Source organism: Vitis riparia, chromosome 10, assembly GCF_004353265.1.
Source record: "Vitis riparia cultivar Riparia Gloire de Montpellier isolate 1030 chromosome 10, EGFV_Vit.rip_1.0, whole genome shotgun sequence".
In the NCBI taxonomy this organism is placed as follows: Eukaryota; Viridiplantae; Streptophyta; class Magnoliopsida; order Vitales; family Vitaceae; genus Vitis; species Vitis riparia.
Genome location: NC_048440.1, coordinates 17,214,868 through 17,238,724, shown reverse-complemented (window position 1 = coordinate 17,238,724; position 23,857 = coordinate 17,214,868). Strand labels below are relative to the sequence as shown.

Sequence of the window (23,857 nt, the reverse complement as noted above, 5' to 3'; positions counted from 1 at the left end):
GAAGAATCCCGAGGTACCCAATTCATCCCATGGTCAATTTTATGAGAATAATCCCAATTTGGTTCTTGTCAAAGGACTTCTAGGAGAAGGGCATTCTTGAAATTTGGTTAGGCAAAAGAGATCCATGAAATGGACCGGTGATTATGCTTAGATTGTGGTGAGTGGGACATTGAAATAATGGTATTTAGTGCACACACCATATGGCCTCTAAAGTCTGTCAATTAGAAGGGACGCACCTAACCTTTACTACTACTATGCTTGGTGTTGGGTTGGCCCCCACTCACACACCGAGTAAGCTCCATTCAGTTGGTGGGCAAACAATCTCCACCCACACTGCAATCCCAAATCCCAGTTAAAAAATGGTACCTCACTTTCAGTTAGGCAGAACGAAGGAATCCTATTTATTTTGCTACACTGGGTAGCAATATGAAGTTAAGAAAAGGGTCCCTCAGTAGGCCTTGAGCAGTTGAGTTATTGCTATTAGTTGGAATAGACCCTTGCCCTCAGTCAATTTTCTGGTTCAGCTGCTCTACTACATCTAGCTACCTGGTATTGATGGCTCCTCTTCCCACTAAATGTATTAGTTATGCTGTATGAACAGGGGGAGGAACCCTAATTGATCAGCACCATCCAATTCTCTGATTACCCATTTGATGCAGCTCATAAATCCTACCGATCAGTAGTAGATGAGTAAATGGATGCAAGTTTAGTTGCATCCATTTCAGTTGCAATATTTTTAAAACTCAACCACTCAACAGTGTGTGATTTAAATTTGCTATTAAGGAAGAAGAAGGCGCTTCTTCATTGCCATTGTCTTGAAGGGTCGCTATAGGGGCCGGATTAGAGGATGTTGTATAGTCAGAACCCCAATTAACCAACTTAGTCGACAATAATTAGTAGGGTTTGGGTATTATTAATCTTTTGGTTGGGCAATCCCTATTAGGATTTGGCCAAATTGGGATGTGACTGCATTACTTGTAACATTATCATGATGAATTCAAATTTCTAACGCTTAAAAATAATAATAATAATAATAATAATTTGGTACGCTCTTAAATTAATGTTCAATATGTTGGATAGCTAAATAAAAGTGAAAAAGGGAAAAGCAAAAGTTTAATATGAAGCCCACATGGATATAACTTGTCACATAAAGGCAGAGAAGCCAATTGAAGTATGGGAAATTAGAAAAACACAAAAGAAGAAAAGAAAAAGAAACGAAGTGTAGATGCCACATACATTTGTGACACCTATCTTCCTAAAGAAAAAGCATACCACTTAGAGAAAATTAAAGACATTTGTAAGATTTTCGGTCTTTATTTACAAGGTTGTTGCTAGAGTTGCACATCTTTCTAAAACCTTAAAAAAGGAAAAGGAACTTGTCTGCCAAATTTTACTTGTAAAAGACTTTAAAAAACATAATAATAAAAAAAAAAAATCATCTTCTAAAAATTGAGAGCAATTTCACTTTTTAAATTTAAGAGGTTTAGATGTAGACATTTGACATTTGATAAGAGAAACTTGATTAGTATAATTAATTAATAGTCAATTTCCATTAAGAATGGTAGATTTTTTGGTACATCATATTCATACATTTACTATTCATGTGATGGTATTATACTTCTCAAAGGTGTTTTATTTACTCGTAGCTCTCATTTGAAATGGGATGAAGTAAACTTTGATTTTCATTTTCCATGTGATGAACCTAAAATAAGGGATATATATCAAGTATCAATTTGGGATCAAGTCTTCTTAAGGTTATTCTAAAATCTAAATGTATAATTCAATTTTGATAGTAATTTTTCATATCAATTGAAAAATACAGCTAATTTTGAAAGCATTAGAGATATTTTATGATATTTATAATTTTTTTTTATATAGAAATGAAGTGTATAGTCTGACAAATTTTCAAAAATCATTATAAAAAATCCAAAAAAAATAATTCTTATTATATAATTCTCTCAAAAATGAATTTTTTTTATTATATAATATATTTTATAAACACTATCAAAATAATTTTTATTCATATTCAAATAGTAAGTGCTTTTTCTTTATAAAAAAAAATATGCTTTTAAGGAAAACAAGTATATTAGGTTAAATAAAATCACTTTAATGTCGATTCATCCCTACGAGCTAACCTGGATAATGGGTTGGGAGTTGGACATGGTTGTAGGCTGAGTGAGTGCCACCTTAGAAGGGTTGTCCAAGTTTTTACGCACACAGGTTTTCACGTACATTACATGCGTTAAACGTTAGTGTTTGACCAATCAATCAACCCTAGCTTTGTCACCATTTCCCTTTGCCTACTGGTGAATAGTCGAGTGTTTTCGGGCGTGATTGGCGGAAGAGTAAGTCCGGGAAAAGGCCAAAAAGCAAAAAGAAAAAAAAAAAAGCGAGAGAGGAAAGAGCGTGGCAAGCCTACCGGAACCCTCTGTGGTTTGGTTTGAATGACTAAAGGTAAGAAAATTAAAGTCATGAACCACTTTACCTTTTTTTGTCTTTATTATTTTAATTTTCTTATTGTCCATGGTTTAGAAGAAATTCATATAGAGGGATTTTTAGCTGATTGCAGTGCTAATAAGAAAAGAAATTCATACAAAAGGGTTAATAGATAGATGATAGGGAATTTGTTCACTCGTCTTTAGAGAGGAATTTTTCAGCTTTGTAGTCTTTTGCTAAATGGAATCAGATCATAAAAAGTGTGGTTGGTTTTGGTAAATTCTACATGAATTGTATTATGGAAATTTTTTGCGACTGCCCTTTTACTCTTCCATTCAAGTATCTAGGTGATACGTGTCGCTGCAAGCATATGTACCTCCCACAACAGAGGCTTTGAATTTGAGGATAAAACTTCATGCTTGAGTTGACATAGGAGGAATAGACCCGAATGATTTTTTGTCGAGGGCTTGTTTTGCCAATCTTGGACTTGGGAAAATTATAAGGAATATAGTAGATTTAAAATCTTAAAGTTAAAATATGCATACCATTAAGCAACACAGCATCCTAAGTTTTACTGACCACTGTGGCTTGGTTGCGCTTTCTTTTAGATTCCGGATGAATCATTTTGAATTTTTTTTTTTTTTTTTTTTTTTGTTTGTAATGTACACTACGCAATAGATGATTCATTTTAAGCAGGATGAAGTAACGATGTCAATCACTACATCTTATAAATTAAGCCTTTATCGATGATAGCATATTATTGTTGTCTCTTCTTTTTTTGTTAAAGCATGCCTGTGAGGACCAAACTAAATTGTAGTTGAAACGCATCAATCATTTCAACATCGCTTTTCTTACCTCTAAATAATTCTCCAAAGCATGTCTTGATCTGACATGGAGCATATGCAACATAAACATCCAATTTCAACAGTAAAAGCCAACCCAATATGGTCTTTGCCACAAAAATTGTGAATTAAAAGAAAAATGAATGGAGTGGACGAACCACCGACAGCCAAGCTCAAGAGTCGTCGAGAGGAAATGGGTTCCAAAGCAAGAGAGAGAACAACAACAGATTAGGAACGAGGATTGGAATTGAGGGATGAACTCTGTTTACAAGGTGCCCTCTTCTCAGCCTCTTTCTCACATACTCTCTCCTCTCTTCCTCACCCCACTTGGCTTCTTCCACTCCTTCGGCAAGAATCATCGGCGGGGGTTGCTGGAATGGGCACTTGGACCTCCAAGACGTCTCCGGCTTCCCAAATCTGGAGATCCTTTTGAGAAAGAGAGAGAAGCCCCATGACAGGTGGAGAGAAGGGAAGGTGGGTTGGGGCTTGTTGCAGAGTACCGGTGGGTAGTCCCAATTGAGGTAGCATGGGATCTGGGTGGAGATGAACAGCTGAGAGTGGAGAGGTGGTGCGGTTGTGGGGTACGTTAGGATGTGAGTTAAGGCCTGGAGTCTCTGCTCCCATGTTGCTTCTTCCATCCTTTCCTCCACCTCTCTGGATTCACGGATGAGGTTGAAAAAGTCCCAAGTGTCCCGGGCAAGAATGGCAAAATTACCAATATGGCAGGGTAATGTAGCAAAGTTTCTTCAATTTGGGAACTACAATCCCAGGCCCATTAGTAACTCTAGTACCAAGGCGGAAAGGCCTATTGGTGGTGATTGATAACTGAACCCATCTTTAAGGAGTACTTAACTGCTTCCACTAAAGCTAATGGGCCCTGCAGCGGTCCAAAAATTCAACAGACAAGATGGAAAATCAAGTCATGGACCGGGAATACAGTATAGCAATTATCAGTTAGTGTCAAATGTGTTGAAAGTCCTGTCAACAGAACAGCAATAGGTATCAGCTGGTAAGAGTGGTAAGTATAAGAAGCTCAAAAATTAAAACTCAAGAAACCAGGCATGCAATCTCTTTGGATTATCATAGAGAGAATCCAAAAATGGACTCAAGTTGTACAGCTGTTACATTTAAATTCTGGTAGTATATATCTATTGTTACAAACGAGACAGTGACAATAATACCGATCCTGGCCCAGAAAGGTAGTTATCAAATTTATGTTTTAGCTATCATCAATCTGGATAATCTGTCTACTTCACGTGGAAAATTTTCCCAACTAGCAGAATTGTGATGAGACCAACCTCCAAGCACCCATTATCGGGAAGGTTATTAGAGCAGAAGCCTGCAATTTTGCAAATTGGATTACAATGGGTTAGATCATGATACATAAGAGAGCAAGGAGGTGAGCACGAATTGCCTAGATAAAGATGCTTTAGATAAGAAAACTGAAGTGATGGCTATTTCAACAACATACCACAAAGAATACCAATTCATCATTGGCAAGAGCTGCAGTGAACTCATATTTTTCCATTTCTTGTTTTATGAAACCTTGTAACTGCATACAGAAAGTGAAGATTTCATTAGCAGAATAAAAGGAGGTATCTGGACAATTCGTAGGCTTTAGGGCCTCCACAGGCAAATGTGTGAGCTATAATGCTTGCAGAATGCATAAATAACTGTAACATCCATAAAATTTTCAATTTCACAAAACCATACATCTTCATATGAAGATACTCCAGAAAAATATGAAACAGAGAACAATGAATCTTAAATCATAGGGGCTCACATTTCTCAACTTTCATACTCAGTGAAAGACCATAAAAGGAGGCATATTAGAGAGGAAAAGCAGTTCAATGTAGAAATAAGTTGTAGGTTTCATTTCTCTCAATGGAAAAGGAATTGAGGAAAAGTAATTCAATTCATGGGGCAGCATGTCATTATGAAGAAAATCTTGTAAACTAGACTAATAATAATTTATATCAATAAACTGAACCAAGTGAAACTATCTTAGCCAATTTTGTAGAAAATGGCACTACAAAATTGTAAAGGTTAGCTCATTTCAATCATTGTCAATAAGATAACTATATTCCAGTGCTATAAGTAATGCAGACATGACATATCCTGGACATGAATCGGAGCCTTGATTTGTGTTTAAAGAAAACAACTTGAAATCAAGAACAGAATGTTTTGTGCTTTTATCCCATAGATGTTGATTTTGTAAATTATCATTTTTGGGGAAAGAATTAAGATCCAGCGGCAAATGGGCTGTCTCAGGTCGAAGGGAGTAAATTTTATAAGGATCAACTGAATTAATACAAGATCTGATAAGTAGAGCATGCCCTTGCCTGCCCCCTCTTCCCACAAAGACGACCAGTGCAAGCTGCTGCCCCACGTATATTCCCAATCCCACCCCAACCCAACCCAACAACACACTCACACATTGAAAAGAAAAATTTAAACAGTCTTTTCACTTTGGGTTTCCCATGTGCTTTCACAACATGGGGCTCAAAAAAGTCATGGTTGAAGGCCCATTGAATGAGACAAAATCATGAAAGACCAGAATTTGAAATCTGCCGCCCCTATCATTTCTTGAAATCTTAGTGACTTGCAATTTTGAAAATTGGAAAAGGCACCATACAAACCCCAATGTCAAATGAAGCATAATTCCCCCTACACAGTCTCTACAACCTATGGTTATGAAAAGCCAGCAGAATGAGAGATAATTTGGAGTATCAATCTTATGGCCACAGTTTATCAGAGTTTTATTACTTATCTTTTGTTGAGGGAGCAGTTATACAAGTGCCGAAAAGCTATCAAGGGTCTTTCTATTTTCAGGAAAGACTTCAAGAAATATTTCATATATATAAACTTTTAAAAAGAAGAATAACTTTAAAACAACCTCACAGTACATTGTGGAAGTATTACTGATTTTGAGCCGAAACATTGCCTCTAAAATCCTTAGTATGACATTGAAGAATGGAGTTTTCCTTGTACAATAAATGGGAAGAATAAGTACACACCTCATGGTGATAGGCTTTAGCTGCTGACCACATTCTTTTCAACTGATGCAGAAATCGAGACTTGTAGGAACTCAAAGTAGAACCTCTTCCAAATAAATATGGGTCCAGCATCCCGAAAACTTTTTCAAGATGATTGCCAAAGAGGTTGTTGATGAACTATAAGAACATTAGATTAGTTAAAATATCAAAAGATGTGAAACTTTCTCCATTCTTAAGGATGTCCACTGCACATTGCTGATAATGCATAGGTACACAATGGAGTTAAGTATCAACAATGCACAAAATTTATGAAATTGAGATAAACAAACATAGAGAAAAATGTTTAAAATACTAAACTTACCTTTAAGAATGTGCATCTCATCATGTTTACTTGCCTTTTAGCCTTCAAAGCCCGAAGCTATCAAGAATAAAAATCATTCAGGGCTATCACAAAGTAGTAAAATAAGTACTAAATCTTCACACATTTCATATATATAGCTGGTGTGATGTTGAATAGGACAATACTTCTGCCATTTGAAGAGCCTGCTCGAGTTGCTGAATTTGAATCCACTGTTCTGTAACAATGTCAGCCAGCTGGGAAAAAGAAAAAGAAAAAGAATAATAAATTATAAATTATAAATTATCAACTAATGTGTGGACCTATCATTAACCATCTTAAACTTTTATGTTATCTCTAAAGTCAGTCTAATTTATCATCACTGTTCACAGGCAATGTAGCTACACACTTGAGAAGACCTCAATCAAGACAAAACGTCCACACACTCTTAAGTTCTTAACTTCTCTTAGTCAAGCATTTTGGAAGATTTAAACAAGTGCTCCATTGAGCACCCAAGGTGATAAACTTTGATCAGAGAACAAGAAAAAATCAGCAAGTGTGATCATTTTTATAGAGAAGTTTGAAGGAATCATAGAAAAGATCCCCACCTAAACTCTCTCTAATCCCACCCTTTTTCCTTTCTCTTGAATCCCACCCTTTCCTCTTCTTTTCTTTCCTTCCTTTTCTTCCTTCTTTTCCTTCTTTTCCTTTTCATCTTCTTAATTTTTTTTTCCTTATTGAGAAAAAAAAAAACCAACAAGGTGCATGATTAGGCTGCCAACCGTGACTGGCAGTGGTGCCTGACCCCACAACAGCGATTGGGTTAGGGTTTTGGATGGGTGGACATTGAGATGTAGAAGAAGAGGATAATTTGATCATTTCATACTCAAGATTTATTTATTTATTTTTTAAAAGTGTGTGTAGAAAGAGAGCTTAGGTGGGGGTGTTTAACAATTCTCAAAGATAAAAACATGAAGCGAGCTAGCTCATATAATGACTGGAAATTTGAAAACTATCACACTGACTTTCTGTAGAAAAGGTGCAAATTACTTTGTTTTCTTTTCCCAAAAAGATTCCATAATTCTTTTCTTCAGGGACCAATTTTCAACTTTTTGTCTTCTATATTTACAACCATTTCCCCATCTTGTAGGTCTTCCTTACAGGATAATGTTAATGGCTATTTGATTCCTGTTTGATAAAAACTTTTATAGCTTTCAGAACATAACTAAAGTACTATATGGTGAGTTTAAATGCTTTTATGGTGCAGAACATCTTCCTCTACCAAAAAAGGCATAATGGATTCAATCAGTGTATTCACCTTTTCAACTTGTTTACTGACCACTTTCAACCTGTCTTCAGCATCTTGAGCTTTGGATTCTAAAGTATGAAGATCAAAGTTGTTCTTTCTTGAAGCAGCCCAAAGAAGTCGTACCTATGCATCCCCAATCCTACTTCTCAAATCAGTAAAACTTTCAAATAAGCAACCAATGCACTCTCTGATACTATTTCCTATTGGATGTGAAAACTAATAGAAGCAACATGAAAAATGAAAATCAAACAAGAAACAAACCTCCTCTTCTAGAGCAGCCAGCCTTTCATTGGCATGTGATGAGTCACCCTGCAATACAATGATGACCCAGGAACAAACAACATAAATACAAGAATAGGCAACTCTGCATAGATTTTGTTTGTGATATATTTTTAGCTAGTAAGCCCATAGCAATGCTAAAGTACAACTAAGGGAAGATTCTTTAGAATCAAATGGACTGAGAAGCTATACAGAAGATTAATTTTAAGAACAATAAGTAACAGAAAAGTGATACCCAGAAACGTAAACAATAGCTTCAATTTGCCAGCTGTGGTCCTCAATATGAAAATTTTGAATAAAAATACAACCATAAAAATCCAAATGGTTTATTTTCCTTTTCATTAGGCTCCTCATATTCGCCATTCAATCAATATACAAGAAACACACCCAAAAACTTCCGACAAGGTTTCAACAAGCTGGTAGAAGCAAGGGAAAAAAAAAAAGAAGGTATAGCAAGAAATATTTATAAAGAGCAAGCGAACCTTAATACTGTACAAAACAGACTGCAGATGATGGATCTTATGTGAAAACTCCTCAATTAGCTTCTCGCGCTGCTTCAGATAAAGGTATTTTTCATTAAAGTTTTGGACAATTTCCTCCATTACAGTTTCTGCATTATGAAAAATTGAGTGTCAACCGAGATTAGTATTTAAATAAAAAATCCACCAACAAAATTGCCCTAGCTAGTCATAGCTCATAAGCTCAGGAGTTCGTTTCATGAAATCAGATTCAGCAAACAAGCAATAGCTGATGCGTTCCAATTCGTGCATTCCATCAAAAAATCCAAATAAGAAGAAAAAGAATACACAATTTTAATGAAATCACTTGAGTGATGTCGGAGAAGAGACCTAATTGAGTGATCCGGAGCTTCATTTCTTGCAATTCGCAGATGGAGTTAACCCCCTGCTGATTTCCACATGGAGATTGAGAGTGGAGAGGAGGAAGCGGAGGAGTGGATTGGCCAAGAGTGAAAATAAATGACATTATGGCGGGAAAAAAAACTAGGGAAACCGCCACCATTGCGCCGCTTCGGTGCTACGCGAACGCGAGTAACGGAAAGGGATCTATGCTGTGGCAGTGGGCTTATGATGAAAAATAAAAGGGTGGCCCGATTAGATTTACTTTATAAATTTATAATTATTACTATTTAATGGTAAAGCTCCTCGGAAGGGGAAACAAAATTAAGAATTTTTTGAGACAAATAAATGTAACATTTTTTTTAAAAATAATTTTTTGTAATTTAAAAAAGTACTAAAAATAATTTACGAATATTGGCTTCAAATTTGGATACCACGCTATGAGGAAATAAAATTAAGAATTTTTTGTAGACAAATAAAAACGACAAATTTTTACCTTATTTATACTATGTAAAAGTAAATTCATGAATAAAAATATTTATTTTATATTTTATATACATTCTTCTTACTTTCATATTTTGATTACATTTTTAGTAACATGATAACATTATTTTTTAATTAAGTTACAATTTTCATAATTCAATGTTTTCATTGCATTTTTTTTATATTTTGATCATATTCTTCGTATTTAAATTACAATTATCATATTTTAATATTATAATAAACTTTTTAGTATCTTAGTCATCTTTTAAGAACTTTATTACATCTCCTGTACCTTAAAACTTTAATTGTATTTTTTCGTACATTAATCATATTTTTTTGTACCTTCTTCATATTCATTACATTTTTATCATATTTTTAGTCAAATATTTTATACTTGATTTTTTTTTTCTACTTGATCACATTCTTTATACCTAAATTACAAATTTTGTTTCTTTAGTACTATTGTCACATTTTTATATGTTGGTCTCATTCTTCTTATTCTTATTAATACTTAACAAGCGTTTGTTAAATCAACTTAATAACTTAAAGTTATTTAATAATTTAATTTAACCTAGTATGTAAATTAACTGTGTTTGGTGAAATAACTTAATAATACTACTTAAAGTAAAAAACAACTTTAAGTAATAAGTAAAAATAATTAATTTATTTTTAAGTTAACATCTTCATTTTACCTTTATATCGTTATTTGTCTTCGTTACTTCCTTAACCTTTTTTAATACTTCACAATCTCCATTGTTATTTAATATCCTTTACTCTAATTATAATTTATGATGATAAATATGATCTTAGAATAAATTTTAAATTAAATTTTGTCAAACAAACTTTAATATTTAAAGTAAGAATTAAATAATAAATTTTAAGTTAAATGTAACTTAAAATCAATTTAAATTATTAAGTAATAAATATTAAGTTTTACCAAACACCTCCTTAATCACATCCTTATTATATTTGCCCATTTATTTTATGAAATAATTAAAATATTTACTTTTAAATTTTTTTCAACTTTGAATAAGCTTTAGATATTTTACAATACAATGTATTGATTCAATCTATAAATACATATCATCTAACATAAGAAAAAATTTGACCAAATAAGGTATTATATTAATTGAATGTTTTATAATATATAGAATTATTATTATTGATTGGAATTAATTTTCTTCATTTAAAAAAATAATAACACAAAAGATAAAAAAACAAAAATAAAATAAAAAATTAATAAAGTAAAAATAAATACAAAGTAATTGAATATATGGAACAAGGATAAGAAAATAAAAGTAAGATATAAAATAATAAGATTAAAATACCATACAAGATAGAACATAATGAGACCTGGATCATGGGATTGAAATGTACATACAACACCCCCCGATTTATAGTACTTTTTCGACATGATAACAGAAGGTAACATGCCATAAACATATTTTAGTTTGATTAACATGACAATAGACAGCAAATTTGTTGTACATACAGTGTCAGATCAATCCTGGAGAACTGAGGAGGTACAAAGGGAAGGTGGTGGTAGCACTTGCGCTATCTCTCAATAATACAGATTATGTCAATCTCAGGGCACAAAGCAAAAATTGCCACTCACCACTTGTTTACTTCCAATGACAATGGCCTTTCTATGAGGTTTACAGTACCACAGAGCAAACAACAAAATGATGAATCCAGGAAAGTTAATCATGGAGCACTATATTACTATGTGCATAAAGTCAGATAATTTAAGTACTACAGACCAGTTTAATAAGCATAAGCCAGAACATTAGGGGTTAAATATTTTTGGAATGAAAGGTAAAAACAACAGTACTAATAAATATACAGAAGTGGAAGTTGCCTAGCCTCTCTGGTGATAAGAGGCAAAACCCTGTAAGCCACCCAGTGTTCTCACTTCAAAGGCAGAGAGGCAAAAGATTTGTAGCCCACTGCCAGAATGGCTGAGATCTCTGAATATTTAGGTGTTTGTGGATTCCTCTATTTCCTTGTTTCTTATATGTGGAATGAATTATTAGGAGGGGCATTTGCATGGTTCAATTCCCCAAGTTGTCTCTGCATAATCTTCAATTGTTCTATCGCTGCTGAATCTCCCAGAACCAGCAGTGCTAAGTATGCTCATCTGAGTCCACTTTTCTTGATCAACAAATGCTTTATCAGCAGCAGCCTGAAGTTGGTACTCTATTAGGTTAGATGCACTATTCCGATCATAGGAATACACAATCTTGGTTTGGGGCCATGGAAATTAATTTTACCTGAGCCTCTAGATAGCTAGCAAAATCAGAACCCAGAAGATAGAAGTCACTATCACCCTCTACACCATCACATAATGATTTGAAGTAGTCTTTAAAGCCAAAATGGCCATCTCGAACCATCCTATATTTAATATCACAATCAAAATCATGTATAATATCACACATGTTTTTGAGATTAAATTCAAATCACACCTATGCCAAAGCACAGAATTCAGAGTAATAATTTAAGTGAAAAGGGGCTATGAAAGTTATTCAGTCCTCTTAACTTATCAATGACTACAGTGTCCTCAAAAGTTCAATAACACGTCACTTAATCATTTTTTTAGCATGATCAGAATTAATCCCTTTCAATTTAAATTATTGCAATATCCAGTCAACATTTTCAATCAAATTGAAAGGCCAACATGTTAATTGACACCTTGATCTATTTATATCTCTTTTTCAATGTCTGAAAATTTCTTCTGTATCAAGATGTTCATTGACATCTAAAATTGCCTAGCACAACACTTCATGTGTTCAAGGCAACTAATTTAAACGTAGTAACAAGGTGGTTTTATATAGGTAACTGTTTCATGACCAAGGCCACTATATTGTAATCAAATTACAAAAGGAAATACATATGTGAATGCCTCTTCCAATCAATTGATAGCTTAACAGAAGTATTGGTATGATTTTGGGGATCTTGAGATGACATGTTATTATGTAGAAAATAAACTTGCAAAATAACTTGTAGCACATTGACTAAAACAAGCAGATGCAACAGAGAAATATAAAAGGAAGTTGTGATTATATACCTTACTACGTGTGAAAATTGAAGAGGTGCTTTATGATCAGAACTTTTCTCACGCAATGCCGGAACTTCATGCACTTTTGCTCCAAATAAAAACTGAAAGTAGAGAATTTTATCACAAAGCCATACCTCTCATCATCTTGTTAGCAAATGTTACACAATGATTTGTTTGAAATAACATAAATTTTTTTTATTAATTTAGGAAGAAAACACAAAATTATTGGTTGATTGAAGCTATGCTTTTAAATTCATAAGCAGAGACCACAAGAGAATGTCGCTTAGAAAGCCTTCATGCTCATCAAAATGCATATATGCACAACTCTGCTAGACTCCAAAATACAGTATCCAACAATTTGCGTTATTTGCCTATTGGTGCATGTGGCTCAAGTGGCTAAGGGTTAGGGTGGGGATGGGAGAGGATAAGCGTTCAAGTCCCAGAAAGGACAAAAAAAACCACACATAATTTTTCTTCCTCTTATATGTTCTGTCTAGGTTTTTGTTTTCTAATGCCTAAGTATAAGATAAACAAATTTCAAGATTCATTTTACTGAACGGACCTCAGATTTTATTTTGCACATTCTTTACTTTCAGACAGTGCTTCAAGTGAAAGTATCATTTGCATGGGAGTGAATGTAAAAATAATGATAGAACCAGAACCAGCAAGCACCACTCCAACTATCCAGTGTTGGCTTTACAATGGAGTGAAGTTTGATAGTACTTTATGATTCACTTAACCTGACAACAGAATTGGCTTAGACAGTGAAATTAATTGCAATATAGAGAATATCTGATTCCTCAACTTTTCACAATGGCCAGTACTGGCATGAGGAGAATAGATCTATATGGAACTATGACCATTCATTGGAACTCTTTAATATTTAGCAACAGACAAAAATTCCCAAGCAGAAAAAAGAAGAAAAAAAATACCCAGGCAGAATAATATCGAAGAGGATTTCTTAACCCCTATAAATAGGGGGCCTCCTTAAGTTTCAAAGGACACTTGCAGACTTGTAAACTTCTATGCTTGAGAAGAGTTGGAGGGAGTCTGAAAAATTTTCAGTTTGGAGTTTGGATTCAACCCAAGCTTAATAAACCTTAACCCAACTATGTAGACTTGGCTAAATGAATCCTAAATAGTCATACCACTAGTACTAAGTGTTGGGATAAAGCCCTTAAAAGCATCCTATGATGTAACAATACAATGAAATTCACTAATATTTATATTATAACTTTGGTTCTTTTTTTACTATCCCATATTTATATATTTATGAAATATCTATGTTGAGCATTCAGGCTAACATCACTTACATTATACATGACTTTGGTGCATTAAAAGTTGCATGAAAGATCCAAGTCATGGGTCCTTACAAGATTGATGATTTGTGACTTGGGCAATCCATTTGAGATTGTAGTGCACCACCATCTATTTGGAGAGATGATTAGTCTTAGTCATCAAGACAAGTTTCTCATGGTGATTGCACTAGTGTATATAGTTGCACATTGGACAAAACCTATGATGAGTTATAACATTGGCTATCGAGTATGACTTCACCAATTTACTATGTTGCATGGGCTCTCAACCTTGAGAGAATATTGAGCTAATTCTAAGATCTTGAGTGGCTTTGATCTTAGGGTCATATATTTCCTATGGATTGGGTCACTGTTAATCTGACAATAGGTATTCTCAAGATAGACACCATAATATTTTCATGGATTTAAGATAATGTGTCTCCTTGGGTGATCCTAAGGACATGCGATCATGAAATCTATGGCCACAATAATTCCTTATTTAGAATTTGACATATATTCTTTGTGAGCTAGAGTACATTAGTTGATCATATAATAGGAGGATATTTAACTCAACAATTGAAGAGATAATCTTGAGAGGTTAATAGCACATACCTTGTTAGATTATAAACACCAGTTCATGGGGAGTTTGTATGCAGTGGATAGTATGTTATGAACCCGAGTTATATCTTGTTGTAATAATGTAAGATATTGGAATACAGTTGACTCTTTGTAATGGGATATTAAGTCAACTTCAAAATTATATTATGAGGGAATTAGTATTTTCCTATAAGTCCCAGTGGTCCCCGATAGGACATCATATTCCTTAGTAGTACAAGTTTTAAGGATTGGTTGCATTCTTTATTCATGTGTGTATAAGGATGTTTAGGTAAAAAGGCAAGGTTGTGTGTGAGCTTGTGAATAGTCTCTTTAAACTAGACTAATTAATCAATTAGAACCCAAGTGGGTTGAATTAAGTGACCTAAGTTCAAAATAAACTCAAGTCATTTAAGCCTATTGGAAGCTTATATAAACTCCCCTTAGGGTTTAGGACTTAAGTTTAGTCTTCCTATTCACTCCAAAGAGAGGATAGCCCTAGCCACCAACCCTTTAAGACGATTCCACCCTCTTGCATGCTAGGATTTGAGGAAAGAGCCATTGGACGAAAAACTCTTGGTTTGCATAATCTACGATGCATACGACGTATCTTCATCAACAAGAACTGATATGGGATTATCCAAATCACAAGTATGTTTTTTTGAGCACCTAGATCTAAGGTTCAAAATTTTGAATGCTTTTATTATGTAGATCTAAAGATTCCTAAAATATTTTGCATGCACCCTAACAATCCAAGGCTGGGAATTAAGTAATCCAGAGATTCCAACACTAAGATGTGACATCTTACATCATCTAGGAAGGAAAAATTCTGGCAATTCATAAGGGGTAATGCCCCTAAATTGTTTGAACATGTTTTAAAGCCATGAGAGCAATTTGCTCAAAGTGGACAATATCCACACATGAAGGTGGATCATGACAGTTGCACCTCCCATGTTGTCGATTTTGTATGAGAGGATGAGCTATGGATGCATTTTAAAGTCGTGTGGGTGAATGGTCCAAAGCAAACAGTATCCACACACGAAGGCTGGTCATCACAAGCCCATGAGGGTGGTAAGTGCCACGACCTGGATCTTCCAAAGAGCCAAACAAAATTTCATTTCCAAGGGTAAACTTGTAAACCTCATTTAAAATGGAAATTACCATGTTTTCTTCTCCTATTTCTTCAATAATTTCAACTGTAGATCCATCTGCTGTAGCTAAAAGTAAACAACCATTCATCAAAAACTTCATGCAGCCAGTTCCTGATGCCTCATGTCCAGCAGTGCTGCACAAGATTCAAAATAGGATTATTTATACAACAATGTACAGATTCTCAAGAAAACAATGACTTAGAAAAAGGCAAGAAATTCAATTGGTTTAAATCCTTCATTTAGATGGGTTTAAGGAAAAAAGTACATGCTAATAAGTAGGACAGCATAGGTCCATGGGGGCATTTGCTGAACTTAATAACTTAAGTCATTAAGCTTTTTAAGTATGTTTAGTAAAATAACTTAAGGCTTACTATTTGTACTTGGACTTGAAGGTTTTTTGCTTTCTTTTTGTGTTCCTTTAGGACGATCTCTCATCCATCCTTCTTTGTACTTATTTGTACTTTTTTACTTATCTTAATATACTATACTGTTATTTCTCAAAAAAAAAAAAAAAAAAAAAAAAAAAACTTAAGGCTTGTTTGCTTTTTGACTTTAAGACATTTTTGAAATTTTTTTTTCAACTTATCACTTTTTTAAAAAAATAATAATAATTTGTCTTAATAGAAAATATATATATATATATATTTTACTTTCATCTTAATTTAAAAAGTCATTTTTGTCTTCTTTCTCCCAAATTCAAATCTAACCCCCTCTGTGCTTTACTAATTGACGTTCACCACTCCACTCATCATAGATCATCGGCCTTTGCTCCACCACCATTGCTCTATCATCGAATGTTGTAATAATTATTTTATAATTTTGTTATTAGCCTAATAAATTTTAGCATTTTGAGATATTTGGAAAATGTTAAATTATTTTTTTGCTAAATTGTTACTTTTCAAATATTCTATCTTACTTGCATAAAATAAGAACAAACATAATATTTATTTTTTGTAAGGGCAAACTCATTGGATTACTAATTCTAAGATGTTTTTAACATGTATAAACAAACATATCATTTAAGCTTAAGCAATCAACTTTATTCTTAGAGTCTATTCAAATTTAAGACAAAAAAAAAAAGTTTACCTTAATAATACAACTTAAAGTCAAAATTAATTTAAAGTAATAAATTAATTTTTTTATTCAAAATAGATTTTTCAACTTCTTTTCAGCTCTTGACACTACCATCAACTCTTTCTTTCCTTATTTATCTCTCATATGTTCATTAATTAATATCCATGAGGGTAAATATGTCAATTTAATAATTTCAAAAACAATTTAAGTGGGTTTTACCAAACAACCTTGATATTTAAGGTAAGGATTACATAATAAGTTAAGTCTTCAGATTCACAAAAATTCAAATTTAGTCATCCTAAGTCATTAAGCATTAAGCTTTCAGCTTTAGCCATACCAAATGCCACCCAAGTTAATTAAAGAAGAGACCTGAGATTGAAACTAAGGATTATATCCAATTTGCATAGAGCAGAACTAACAAACCTTAAGTGCTGTGAAAGGTCAGCCCCTGGTATTACCAATTCAGCAACAGAAACATTATAATCAGGGACAAATATCTGCCATAACAGCAAAAATGAATCAATATAACAGGCAATCTAAATCAAAGCAAAACAATATAAAGGAAGGTTAAGGTAAAATTTTTTAATTATATGTTGGCATCAACCAGTAATTTCATCATCAAATCAACCTTTATTACATCCATGTGCATTTTATTTCAATGGGTTTTTCCCAACTCTTACAACTCTCATAATACCTATAAAAGAAAAACTCTTTACAACTCTCATACTGGGATGTGAACTCATTCAAAAACATTTCCTGGCAATGCTTCTGGAAAAGGATCCTTAAATGTATCTCCTTGTCTGGTTGTGGGCTTGCAGAATGGATTAGACATTTTCTCTTTGGGTGGCTTTTACTGTTCAATACAAAGAACCATTCAAAAATGGCAGTGGTCTCTACATGAGCAAGAATGGTCAAGGAAGATTGGTGGTGGATTAATAATATCCTAGAGCTTAGAGCATATGCCCCATAGGTTCCTTTTGTGTTCCTTCATTTTTGTAAGTATTTCTGTTTTGGGAGGACTGAGTCCAATTCTAGGAGATAAATTAGATAGTACGCATGTCAGAATGCATGCCCACACATAAATGCCTTTTACCAATTTGAGAAGATCTCCAACGTCAGCATCATTATTAATTTTCTCTGCTACAGCATGACAAAGTTTGATAATCTTTTTAGCAACTTCATAACCAGGAGCAGCTTTCCCTCCAACTATGCAGACACGAGGTACAACTTTCCTTCTCTGAGTCTTCTCCATATTCTGTCACAAAATAAGTGAATATTTCAAATAAAAGCCTATATAAGTCGTATAAGCCTAGTAAAATTTATGATTGGTATTTTAAAGTTCATATTTCATTAGAATAGGCATTGTTGCAACATTACATAATCTCGTGTGGATTTAAAAACACTGGTTTTCGGGTGCTTCGGAATTTCATCCAAACCATAACTCTGGATAAACAAAATCCCAAATGCTAACTAAAAGTAGTTAGTTTACAGTGATAAAAATATGTTAAAGAAAGGACTAGCAATGGGACTGAAGTTTCAGACTTCTGAACATGTAGCTAGGTAGTCTACTTTTGTGAAGGCATCTGTTGCTTTTACCCAAAAAGGACTGGGTTGTTCCATAATAACTGGATACAGCTCTAGATAGAACTGAATGACATAGAAGAATGCATATAACTGATCCAAAGTTGTTGGGATTAAGGCTTTGCTGAGTTGAATTATGAGTATAATAAATTCAAATTTCTTTTGAAATCAGAAGATAAATCTTGTAACTTGAAACATAATTCAAAATACCTTTATGCAGTCATATCGATGGATAATGCTGAGTATATTAAGCAATTGTCTTTTGTACTCGTGTATTCGCTTTATTTGCACATCAAACATTGCATCCAAACTGACCTGCAATTGAAGGTGATCCATTTCTGGGATAAGTTCACAAGGAAGTTCCCATAAGATTAGAAAAACAAGGAATGAAGCCACATGGAAGATTTAATAATAGGAAAATGTTTTTAATCAAACCTTCACACCACTCATTGCTTCAATGTATTCTGCGAGCCTCATTTTATTAACCTTTCTGACCTACAACAGAGAATTTAACACATCAAAAGTAAAAAATCAGTATAATACATGACCAGACAGTTAAAAAAAGAATTACTGTCTCCAGAGCAATTGGATGCATATCAAAGCTGAAAAGTACCATCTTCCATTCTTGATGTAGATCAGCATCTGCTGCAAATTCTTGCAACCCGATTAAGAGGTCAATGTCACGGATCCAAGCTTCTGTTCCAAGCCATTTTGAGATAAGAGCACATAAACTAGGATTGCTCACCACAATCCAGCGACGCTGAGAAATAGCATGTTTGGAAAGTTAAAAACACTTCATGACACACAAGTAACGACTTTCTATATCTGATTTGTCTTCAGTAATAAATCTCAGATGCATTGCTGAAGCAAAAGGACGGTTCTTAATTTTTAGCGACACAAGCGATATAGTTTGCCCATATATCAAACCGATTCAGGAAATATTGGAGCATCAAATTCCTTTATGTTGGACTTTGATTGAGGTTGTTGCCAATAACAGAAGCAGATGAGCAACACGTTGCTAAAAGATTGTCAAGAAGTTAGCACCAGGAAAGTTCATCAGATCAGAGCAAGGAGTTCCCATTGAATGCTCATAGAGACTTCACACACTGCAGCCTTGAGGAGGGAACATTTATTCCTCTAAGTGCATTTACATTGCAATTAGAGATTTAGAGTTAACTACAGGACCATGCAGGTCAACGTATCTTTCAATTGTGGATTTCACTATTCTTCTGTCATTAAACTTAAACAACAGCAGTATAGCCAATTTGATCACATGCAGATTAAAGATACTAGGTGCTTTCACCTGAGTTACCCCATTTGTCTTATACTGGAATTTGTGTGGCCACAGTTCATAAAAATCCTGCAAAGAACCTCTACAAAGTGTCAGATCGGAGAACTATCTCTTCAGCAGGCAAAAGAAAACCATAAGAAGCAAAAAGATGGCTTCTCTCTCTCTCTCTCTCTCTCTCTATATATATATATATAGAGAGAGAGAGAGAGAGAGAGAGAAATTTGTACATAATTGTGTCTGAGATAATGAAGTTCAAATTATTCAAAAGCGCATCCCAAAGTAGAACAATTTAATTTTAGTCATAAGCAGAAAAAAAACAATGAAGAAAATGGGATAAACCAATGTTCCTTGATGAATTACCTTGAAAACTCGTGTTTTTAATAACTCTGAATGCATCCTGGAAACACCATTCACAGTATGAGAACAAACAATTGACAGGTTTGCCATTCGAATGCTCTGTCAAATCAAATGGGAATTAAGTATCAATTTTGTACTACTTTTGCAATTCACCACCAGGCAATGAAGATGAGAACCTAAGGATATAATACTCCAAAAAAGATTAAAAAATAAACTGTATGGCCTGCATGGTAATGAAAACAAAGATGTTTTCTGTTTTCAAAAAAAGGAAAAAAATGAAATTGCTTGATAGAATATTTCTAAACAATTTTTTAGGATATGCTTAGGTGTTGGTTTATGCCCTTTCAAAAAAATGTAGGCGCTGACCAACTGATAACAATCTGATGACAAGTGCTCAAACATATTCTGAAAATTGATATGTACAAAATATATATAGACTTTACGACCGTATAGAAATAGGAATTGTTACAATAGTTATCTTAATCTAAATAGAAAACTAATTTAAAATAGGAGATAACTATCCATGATATTTAGGCCTACCAACTAGACTTATCACAACTAATTCTCCTAGAAAATAGCTCTTGAAACAATCAAACATTTTGACACTCCCCCTCAAGCTGGTTCAAAGATATCAATCACCCAATTTGTTAGTCAAAGACTCAAATGCCAGTTTAGGTTGTCCTTTGGTGAATATGTGAGCCAACTACTCCTTTGTTGGAATGAAAGGCTTACAAATTAGTCCATTTTCTAGCTTCTCCTCTATGAAGTGTCAATCAATTTCTATATGTTTTGTCTTGTCACGTTGTACTAGATTATGAACTATGTTTATTGTCATCTTGTTACCACAATATGGTGTCATCAAAGTCTTTGTCTTTATCTTTAATTTTTCTAGTAGTTTTTTTAGCCAAAGAAGGTTACACACCCCATGTGCCACAACTCTGAACCCAGCTTCTGCTCTACTTCTAGCAATAATGGCTTGCTTCTTACTTCTCCAACTCACAAGGTTTCCTCTAACAAATGTGCAAAAACTTGAGGTTGACCTCCTATCACTAATGGAACCTACCCTGTTAGCGCATCCATGAAGGCTTCCACAAGTAACTGTTCCCTTTTTTGGAAAAGCAATCCTCTCCTTGGTGTCCTCTTTAAGTATTTTAGGATCTTGTATATTGCCTCCATGTGTTCTTCACTCGATGAGTGCATATAGTGGCTCACAACTAATTGAAAAAACCATATCTGGCTTAGTATGTGAAAAATAGATTAACTCACCAATTTTGGTACAATCTCTCTCAACTGCTTTCCCTTTCTTGAACAACCCAATTTTGTGATTGGCATTAATGGAAACATCACCAGGTTTACATCCTATCATGCCTACTTTTAGCAGATCAAGTGTGTACTTTCTTTGTTAGACTGCAATATCCTTGCTAGATAGAGCCAACTCCAAGCCTAGAAACTATCTCAAAAGATCAAGATTCAAATTCCTTAGCAAGTACTTTCTTGAGTTCTATGATTTCCACTTCATTATTTCTGATCAATATAATGCCATCCACATATACATAAGGATAGTGATCTTACCCTTAACTGAGTTCTTAAAGAACATGGTGTGGTCAACTTAGCTTTGTGAATATCCTGAACTTCGAATGGACTTTGAAAATCTATCAAACTAGGCCCTAGGTGACTGTTTTAGGCCATATAAAAATCTCCTAAGTCTGCCTGCTTTTTTTCTTCCATAATGCCCCTCAAAACCTGGTGGTAGTTGCACGTACATCTCCTCTTTGAGTTCCCATTGAGGAATGCATTCTTAACATCTATAGGATGGAGTGACCATCCTAGGTTGGCTGCAAGTGAAAGTAGTATTCTAACCGTCTTCATATTAGCTATAAGAGCAAAAGTTTCTTGGTGATCAATCCTATAAGTCCCATCATCCTTGCATTTGATGATAAATATCCACTTGCATCCTATGAGAGTCCTCCCTTTTGGTCTCTCCATTAATTATCAAGTGTCATCTTTTTCAAGTGCCCTCATCTCCTCTAGGACTGCCTCTCTCCATACTAGAATCTTTAGAGCTTTGTGTACAGATTAGGAATTTCTACACTAGAAAGGTTAGAAGTAAGGGTTTGGTAAAAAGATGACAAGCTGTGGTAAGATACAAACTTTGAAATGGGATGAAGAGTACTTGACCAAGTCCCTTTTCTAAGAGCAATAGGCACATCAAGGTCATTTATTTTTATAGGAATGGATGCACTATTGTGGACAAAGATACCTGTAACTTCCATTTCTGTAGCATTTGGATCCAAGTCATGACTTTGCACTCATGGAGGATGCACATGTTCTATCCTTTTTTTATTAAGCAGCCTAGAATAGACACAAAGCTCAAGGAGTTGGGACTTTATCTACAACCTGGCTTTCAATCATAGTTTGTAGCACCAAAAAGTTGGGAGATGAAGATGAGGGTGGCAGTTCATGTTGGACACTCGAGAGACAATAAGCACAAGAAGAGTTTCCCAAAACCGATCTTCCATAGAATTCTCTTGCTGAAAAGAAGTTTATGTTAAAAAAGATTTGTTTTCAGGGAATGTGAAACAAAGGTGACAAACAACTTCTTAGATGCAAGATCATAGTACTTATACCCTTTTTGAGTAAGTGAATATCCCAGAAAAAACACACTTGACAGCCCATGGAATATATGACAAAAACAAATTTGAAAGATTGGTCATATGATCTATTGCTCTTTAATCAATGATCCAGAGAGTTTTATTTCCGGAATGAACACTTGGGGTTGTCAAGAAGTTACCTTACTAGGCTAGAGAGCAAGAGAGTGTGGGATTTGAGTTGTTTTTGGACTGGTTCATAAACCTGATTGTTCTTTCATCACATTCTACCTACTTGTTTCCCTCCTAATATAGGCAAACATTTCACATATAGAACAAAGAGGTTCCTTGCCAACAACTTTCACCCTGGCTTCGTCTAATTCTAAGATAAGGCCTGCGAGGAACTAAAAACCCTCTCTTTATCAAGCATCCTGTTGTACTGAGCACTATCATTGATGCACTCCCATTCAACATCATAGGACTAGTCTCATTCCTGCCATAGACCCTTTAACACACTGCGATATTTGGTCATGCTTTGCCTCCCTTGTTTAATCTCACAAATTTGAGTTCTAATCTCCAATATCTGAGCTAAGTTTCCCACGTCTGAATAGGTCTTAGTAGCAACATCCAAGATCTCTTTTGCCAATGATGAGAAAAGGTATGTTTTGCAAATATTGGGTTCACTAAATTGACCAACTATGCCATAACCATGGAGTTCTCTGCTTCCCATATGTGAAATGCATCTCATCCTTCCATTTAGGTGGCTTTGTCGAACCAATGAGATATCCAAACTTCCTTTTCCCATGAACAAGCATCTTTATGGATTGGGACCATCATAAATAATTCTGTCCATTCAGCTTGTGGGTTATGATATGAAATGACAGGATTTCATGAACAAATCGTTGAATCAACCATTGAGGGCTGTTTAGAATTGTTCCTGGATTTCTCTTCTCCAGTAACTCCCAACATGATTACACAGATAGTTTAAGAAGAAAATCGAATAATAGATGCCTAGGATCAGAGGCAGCTCAGATACCATGAAAACAGGTTGGGGAAAAAATTAATTTTTGTTGATATGAAAAAAATGAATTCAACTGAACAAAATATATATAGACTTTACAGACGTATAAAACTAGGATTTGTTACAATAGTTATCCTAATCTGAATAGAAAACTAATTTAAAATGGGAGATAACTATCCATGATTTGTAGGCCTACCAACTAGACTTATCACAACTAATTCTCCTAGAATATAGCTCCTAAAATAGTCGAACATTTTTATGTATTTGTTATTTTAATTTCAAAAAACAAAAAATTTCTAGAATAAAGTTTT

The 23,857-nt window shown here is 34.3% G+C and overlaps 3 protein-coding genes across 3 annotated transcripts in view; all 3 read right to left on the bottom strand.

The window, feature by feature from the left end:
* Nucleotides 1–3,335: 3,335 nt before the first annotated feature.
* LOC117922904 lies at nucleotides 3,336–4,228 on the bottom strand. Its single transcript, XM_034841114.1, has one exon. The coding sequence runs from the start codon at nucleotides 3,914–3,916 to the stop codon at nucleotides 3,452–3,454; it is 465 nt and encodes a 154-aa protein (XP_034697005.1). The 5' UTR covers nucleotides 3,917–4,228; the 3' UTR covers nucleotides 3,336–3,451.
* A 97-nt stretch (nucleotides 4,229–4,325) lies between these two features.
* On the bottom strand, nucleotides 4,326–9,272 carry LOC117922903. Its single transcript, XM_034841113.1, has 9 exons — nucleotides 9,048–9,272; nucleotides 8,682–8,809; nucleotides 8,182–8,229; nucleotides 7,930–8,043; nucleotides 6,800–6,868; nucleotides 6,636–6,692; nucleotides 6,296–6,451; nucleotides 4,750–4,830; nucleotides 4,326–4,617 (listed from the first exon to the last, which is right to left on the bottom strand). The coding sequence occupies exons 1-9, from the start codon at nucleotides 9,217–9,219 to the stop codon at nucleotides 4,552–4,554; spliced, it is 891 nt and encodes a 296-aa protein (XP_034697004.1). The 5' UTR covers nucleotides 9,220–9,272; the 3' UTR covers nucleotides 4,326–4,551.
* Nucleotides 9,273–10,970: 1,698 nt separating this feature from the next.
* LOC117923586 (glycogen phosphorylase 1-like) overlaps nucleotides 10,971–23,857 on the bottom strand; it is a 33,892-nt gene continuing 21,005 nt past the window's right edge. Inside the window, exons 12-22 of the mRNA XM_034841945.1 lie at nucleotides 19,941–20,036; nucleotides 19,593–19,649; nucleotides 18,903–19,049; nucleotides 18,725–18,784; nucleotides 18,500–18,604; nucleotides 17,802–17,963; nucleotides 17,132–17,205; nucleotides 15,645–15,768; nucleotides 12,604–12,695; nucleotides 11,810–11,930; nucleotides 10,971–11,721 (exon numbers count right to left, since the gene is read on the bottom strand). Coding sequence (XP_034697836.1) covers nucleotides 11,569–11,721; nucleotides 11,810–11,930; nucleotides 12,604–12,695; nucleotides 15,645–15,768; nucleotides 17,132–17,205; nucleotides 17,802–17,963; nucleotides 18,500–18,604; nucleotides 18,725–18,784; nucleotides 18,903–19,049; nucleotides 19,593–19,649; nucleotides 19,941–20,036 — 1,191 coding nt within the window. The 3' untranslated portion in view covers nucleotides 10,971–11,568. The remainder of the gene's footprint in view (nucleotides 11,722–11,809; nucleotides 11,931–12,603; nucleotides 12,696–15,644; nucleotides 15,769–17,131; nucleotides 17,206–17,801; nucleotides 17,964–18,499; nucleotides 18,605–18,724; nucleotides 18,785–18,902; nucleotides 19,050–19,592; nucleotides 19,650–19,940; nucleotides 20,037–23,857) is intronic.

Bases quoted from the DNA above. Each gene is read 5' to 3' on its own strand.
- LOC117922904 (XM_034841114.1), bottom strand. From the start codon at position 3,916: ATGGAAGAAGCAACATGGGAGCAGAGACTCCAGGCCTTAACTCACATC.
- LOC117922903 (XM_034841113.1), bottom strand. From the start codon at position 9,219: ATGGTGGCGGTTTCCCTAGTTTTTTTTCCCGCCATAATGTCATTTATT. The intron at 6,693-6,799 runs GTATTGTCCTAT...TATTCTTGATAG, and splicing joins AGGCTCTTCAAATGGCAGAA to CTTCGGGCTTTGAAGGCTAA. The intron at 6,452-6,635 runs GTAAGTTTAGTA...ATGTTCTTATAG, and splicing joins TGAGATGCACATTCTTAAAG to TTCATCAACAACCTCTTTGG.